The sequence below is a fragment of the Myotis brandtii genome, unplaced genomic scaffold (genome assembly GCF_000412655.1).
Source record: "Myotis brandtii unplaced genomic scaffold, ASM41265v1 scaffold1223, whole genome shotgun sequence".
Lineage (NCBI taxonomy): Eukaryota > Metazoa > Chordata > Mammalia > Chiroptera > Vespertilionidae > Myotis > Myotis brandtii.
The window spans coordinates 444,646-450,868 of NW_005354265.1; the positions used below are offsets into that span (position 1 = coordinate 444,646).

General features: G+C 57.1%; 1 protein-coding gene across 1 annotated transcript in view; it reads left to right on the forward strand.

The window, feature by feature from the left end:
* WSCD1 (WSC domain containing 1) overlaps window positions 1-6,223 on the forward strand; it is a 43,110-nt gene that overhangs the window by 23,492 nt on the left and 13,395 nt on the right. The window contains exons 5-7 of the mRNA XM_005858887.2: window positions 1,399-1,558; window positions 3,544-3,708; window positions 5,921-6,121. Of these exons, the coding sequence (XP_005858949.1) occupies window positions 1,399-1,558; window positions 3,544-3,708; window positions 5,921-6,121 (526 nt within the window). The remainder of the gene's footprint in view (window positions 1-1,398; window positions 1,559-3,543; window positions 3,709-5,920; window positions 6,122-6,223) is intronic.

The following is a 6,223-nucleotide window of genomic DNA, read 5'->3' on the forward strand; positions in this document are numbered from 1 at the left end:
CATCTCCTCCCCTCGCCCCTGCACCCTCTCCCCTCCCCCAGGCTCCTCCCCCAGGCTCCGCGCCGCCCTCCCTTGGCTGGGACACCACCTCTATTGTCTTCTCTGAGATCCTCAGCTTTGCCAAGCCGTGCTCAGAAGACGCTATTGATTTCCTTTTATTTACTTATTTATGAGACTTCTCCATGGGCAAAAAAGAGGTTTGTACAACGCTTCTCTCAGCAATGAGAAGTTTTCTCCGCCCACAGCCTCCCTCCTGCTCACACTCCTAGACTCCTCTCCCGTCTCCACACTCCAGGGGCTTGCATCTCCTGCATGCAAGATGCAGGGACGGGCAGAGATGAAATGGGGCTACATGGCCTGTGCCATGCCAGGTACATAGTAGGTGCTCCAAACTACCTGTGAGAGAGGTGGGTGAAGGAAGTTTTGCGTGAGCCGTGGCTGATGCCAGAGGGTTAGGGGGCAGAGGATGGCCCACTCCTCTGAGCACTGAGCCTGAGCTGGCCCAGTGCTGGGCGGCTAGGACCCTTCTCATCTAGTCCCCATAATAACCGTGCATGGTGGATTTCATTACTTTTGTTCAATGGGAAATTCAGAGGGGTTCAGCACCTTGTCCAAGGTTACCCAGCCCGTGAACCCAAATTCACATCCAGGCCTAATGGGTGCCAGGGTCCAGCTCTTCATCGTCTAGTGTAGCCCCTAGGGGAACAAGAAGCCATGCAAGAGACCGCCAGGAGCTGAACCCTGGCAGGGCCCTTCCGTCCTCAGGAAGCCTTCATGGGGCTCAGCACCTCGGTGGATCCAAGTCTACTCTTGCCCATCCCTCCTGTCTTGGAGAGGTGGGCATGTGGGCATCTGTCCTTGGTCCTGAACCCCCAGCACTGAACTTCAGGCATAGGGTTGACTTGGGTCTCTCCAGGCAGAGCTAGTGGGGATTCCAGATGTCACTCAGGGCTCCCAGTTTGTTAGTTAAACCTGTGACACGTTGAGCCCTAACTGCCCTGTGTGGACTTTTCTGTCCCGTTCTGACCCCTACACACATTTTTCTCCCATGGATGCCACTGTCTGGAGGGCCTGTTCCCACCCCGATGCTCCCGACTGCCTCCTGGACGTTTCGGGAGCCCAGATCCAGCTTTGCTCCCTCCTTGCACACCTGACTCACCTGCCACAGCCCCACTGCGCTGTGCCTGCTGGATTGTCGCCGGCCAGCTGTGAGCTGCTGGAGGGCAGGGGTCACATCTCATTGAGTTGGTCTCCCTGGGCTTGGGCACTAGAAGGACAGATAGACATCTCTGTTGATCCCCTGCAGCCGGCAGTGGGTCCACGTGTTCATCCTGCAGCTGCGGGAGGCGTGGCCTTTGCATTCACCTCGATGCTTCTCTTCCTCTCTTCGTCTGGCAGGAGTTCCCCTTGGCCATCCTCAGAGGCTGGGAGTGCTACTGTGCTTACCCCACCTCCCAGTTCAACCTGCGGGATGCTGTGGACAGCTCGCTGTGTGGCCAGGAGTCTGAGGCACAGAAGCTGGCAGAGTACTGCGAGGTCTACCAGACGCCCGTGCAAGGTGAGCCCCGCCCCCGAGGTGGGCAGGGCGTGAAGGGTCCTCCTCCCCGTGCCTGCCTCTGCTGGTGGCCTGTGGTGTGAAGATTTAGAAATGCTGGCCATGGTGGAGTGTGCAGTCCTGGGGTAGGAGGGGCATCTGTGTCAGAACCCCGGGATCCTCGTGGATGGTCTCAGCTTGGGATAATGGATGGAGGAGGCCTCCGCCATCTCTGGAGGCTGGACCAGGATGCAGGGCTCAGTTTGAAAAGCACCTGACCTTAACCTGAATCTCTCTGGGGATGAAGGTGGTTTGAGGAAAGAAAGAAGAGCAGAGAGGCAGGGTCCAGGGGAACAGCAAGGGCAAGGTGGCGGCACTGGGTGCCATGGGAGCTCAGGCCACAAGGGCCTCAGAGGCTTCCCGAGGCAGCCCAGGACCTGGGATCCAGCAAGGCTCCTGGGCTGTGGTGTGTAGCATCCCGTCTGCCCGGCTGGCCTTAGGAGCTGGTGGAGGAAGAGCAGACAGGGCGGGATGTTGCCCCCTTACAGAGCCTACTTTGGGGCTTCCACCTGAAGATTTCAGGCAGCCCTGGGGGGTGGGGGGGGAGGAAGAGGAGGCTCAGAGAGGTCACTTGCCTGAAATTAGTCCAGCAAGTTTGTTGTTGGCTGTACCTCAGGGTATGGCATTGGTCCACCCAGCTATGACCCAGCCACCTCCCCTGGAGTTACCTGTGCTGTGCCAGTAGCCAAGGCTTGGCTGTGGCCATGGAGACAAAGCAGGGGCTGCGGGTCCACAGGAGCCAATTTGCACCACACTCTTGTGTGGGCTTTGGGGCCTCGTGGTCCCTGGGGCTGTCTCTGGCCAGCCACGTGCAGGGGGTGAACCCCTCCCCCTCAGTTCACACCTGTACTAAGCGGGAGTCTCGGGTCAGCAGTTTCTATCCAGGGGAGTCCGGCCGTGAGTCTGAATCACCACGGGGCTGAGTGACCCTGACATGACCTCTGACTTTCAGACACTCGGTGCACAGACAGGAGGTTCCTGCCCACCAAGGGCGTGAAGGTCCTCCTCCCCGTGCCTGCCTCTGCTGGTGGCCTGTGGTGTGAAGATTTAGAAATGCTGGCCATGGTGGAGTGTGCAGTCCTGGGGTAGGAGGGGCATCCGTGTAAGAACCCCGGTATCCTCGTGGATGGTCTCAGCTTGGATAATGGATGGAGGAGGTCTCCGCCATCTCTGGAGGCCAGGCCAGGATACAGGGCTCAGTTTGAAAAGCACCTGACCTTAATCTGAATCTCTCTGGGGATGAAGGTGGTTTGAGGAAGGAAGGAAGAGCAGAGAGGCAGGGTCCAGGGGGACAGCAAGGGCAAGGTGGTGGCACTGGGTGGCATGGGAGCTCAGGCCACAAGGACCTCAGAGGCTTCCTGAGGCAGCCCAGGACCTGGGATCCAGCAAGGCTCCTGGGCTGTGGTGTGTAGCATCCCGTCTGCCCGGCTGGCCTTAGGAGCTGGTGGAGGAAGAGCAGAGAGGGCGGGATGTTGCCCCCTTACAGAGCCTACTTTGGGGCTTCCACCTGAAGATTTCAGGCAGCCCCGGGAGGTGGGGGGGAGGAAGAGGAGGCTCAGAGAGGTCACTTGCCTGAAATTAGTCCAGCAAGTTTGTTGTTGGCTGTACCTCAGGGTATGGCATTGGTCCACCCAGCTATGACCCAGCCACCTCCCCTGGAGTTACCTGTGCTGTGCCAGTAGCCAAGGCTTGGCTGTGGCCATGGAGACAAAGCAGGGGCTGCGGGTCCACAGGAGCCAATTTGCACCACACTCTTGTGTGGGCTTTGGGGCCTCGTGGTCCCTGGGGCTGTCTCTGGCCAGCCACGTGCAGGGGGTGAACCCCTCCCCCTCAGTTCACACCTGTACTAAGCGGGAGTCTCGGGTCAGCAGTTTCTATCCAGGGGAGTCCGGCCGTGAGTCTGAATCACCACGGGGCTGAGTGACCCTGACATGACCTCTGACTTTCAGACACTCGGTGCACAGACAGGAGGTTCCTGCCCACCAAGTCCAAAGTGTTTGTGGCTTTGTCGAGCTTCCCGGGCGCCGGGAACACCTGGGCGCGGCACCTCATCGAGCACGCCACTGGCTTCTATACCGGGAGCTACTACTTCGACGGAACTCTCTACAACAAAGGTGAGCAGGGGCAGAGAGTGGGGAAGGCGGCTCCCATGGCCAGACCGTCCCCTGGGAGTGCGGGAGCAGTGCTTCTCCCACGCGTGTGAGTCAGAGCCTCCCCGAGGGCTTGGTAAATTCAGCCGATTCCCCGGCGGCGCCTTGGAGTCTGGCCCAGTTGATCTGGTATGAGCCTGGGAACTGCCGTTCCTGGCAGGCTCCCAGTGACGATGGAGGCCGGCCTCGGGCCACACTGAGAGTGACAGCTCATGGGCTCCGCTCTGGACTCAAAGGGGAAGCCTAGTGGCGTGGATTTCCTCTCTAGAAACCTTTCCTGGACTTTCCTTGCTTTTCAGAACCCTCAATCATTGAGTGAGATGGTATCTGCTAACTCCTTTTTCCTTTTTAGGCAAGGGGTAGCTTATCAAAATGCTTTTTTTTTTTAATCCTCACCCAAAGACATGCTTAGAGAGAGGAAGGGAAAGAGAGTGAGAGAGAAATAACCCTGTGAGAGAGAAGCATCGGTCAGTTGCCCTCCACACATACCCCAACTGGGGATCCAACCATAACCCAGATGTGTGCCCTGGCCCGGAATCAGCCGGCAACCTTTTCGGTGCACAGGACGAAACTCAACCAACTGAGCCACCCCGGCTAGGCTCACAATGCTATGTTTTAAAAATTGGTCTTAAAATCTTCAAGAGTTTTATGGTTTAAAATCTTGCAGAAATAAGGGGCTTTAAATGGCTTGAGTCTGCGCTGTTTCAGAACCAAGAATCTCAGGTGAGTCCAGTGGCATCTCCATGTGTGAAATATATTTCTCTGTTGTCAAGTGTCACAACAACTAAGTTTCATCACTAGAGTTTGGTGTAGGAAAAGAGGGTGCTATAGTAGCATCCTAGAGGAAACGGAAACTTCTGAGCTTGGCAGTGGGTTCTGGAATCACCCACAGCAACTTCAGTCTGGTCGGGACAAAGCCAAGGTTGTTCATACAACGCTTTGTCCTTGGGAGCCTTGGTTATGGGTACCTACAGGTGAGTGGTCAGGGGAAGCACGTGGTTTTGCCCACTCTGGCCTAGTCCCCTGGGAACCATCCACTGTGTACAGCAAGCATGTCAAACTCAAAGGCTAACAGGGGCCAAATTAAACGAGGCATGTGGCCCTCAGGCCGTGAGTTTGACATGCTTGTTGTACAGGCTGCAGTAACCTGCCTTGTTCATCTAGAAGGCTTTCACCTGTCTCTCACAGCTGGCTATTTTGGTCCACAAATGGCTAAGTGGCCCAGTGGTTTGAACAGCCACATATAAGTGTTGCACAAGAAAATCCGACACAGCACGAGCACACAATAATCAGTGTTGAAAAATATGTGATTCTTTGTGTGGGTGGGTAGAGTCTGACCTTCTTAGCCAGAAGTGATTTGGGCTCGAACGCCCAGGACTGGCCCAAAAGACCCAGGAAGAAGGCAGGCCCCCAGCCCAGAGATATTGTTCCAGGGGAGCAGGGCTCTGTTCATAGAAACTGGGCCCTGGGTTCTGCAGGGCTGGGCTCAACCACTGTGGATGAGACCTTGGCCAGACCTGCTCTGGGGTCCCAGGTAGAGAATCTCCACAGGTGCAGGCTGGAGCCCTGTTACAGGACCGTGGCGTGAGGTCAGAGTGGGGGAGGGGGAACAACAGCTGCTCACAGCCCTTGAGTGTAATGATGGGGATCCTGCTCCTACTGTGGGGAGCTGGGTGGAAGTGGGGGGCTTCTCAGGGACACACACAGCCACGTGGAGAGAGGCCTGGCTCTGTTGCCATGGTGCTCTGTGATCCTGGGCAAGTCACACACCCACTCTGAACCTCAGTCACTTCATCCAGTTATGCATGCAGCTATAGTTGACTCGCAGGGGTATTTGTGATGTTCATGTGAAATTGCCAAGAAAATACCCAAATGTATGCATCTCCAGCACCTAGAGACGGGGCATGGTCAAGCCCTCTGACTCCTGACTCCTGGGGATCTGCAGGAGGTGCCTTATCTCCTTTGTCTAGCAGACGCCATCTTTCCCAACTCTGAGACATCTCCTGCTGTCTTGGGCAGGGTCAGTCCTGTAGAGGCCGCTCCTGTCCACCATCATAGGCCCCTATTGCCAGCCTTCCCTCAGGCAGGCAGGTGAGCATTAGGATCTGTCTGCCCCTTGGCCCTGTGGGTCCCACAATGCCTTCCTCCAAAGTGGCCCTCTCCTTCCCCCGGGCAGGGTTTAAGGGCGAGAAGGACCACTGGCGGAGCCGGCGCACCATCTGTGTGAAGACCCACGAGAGTGGCAGGAGGGAGATCGAGATGTTCGACTCAGCCATCCTGCTCATCCGGAACCCGTACAGGTCCCTGGTGGCCGAATTCAACAGGAAGTGCGCCGGGCACCTGGGCTACGCAGCTGACCGCAACTGGAAGAGCAAAGGTAGAGAAGGGGCCTGGGGGCGGGGCCTCACTGCAACGTTATTCATGGAGTCAGCCTGCTGACACATGCTTACTGTGTGCCAGGCACTGGGCAAGGCCGGGG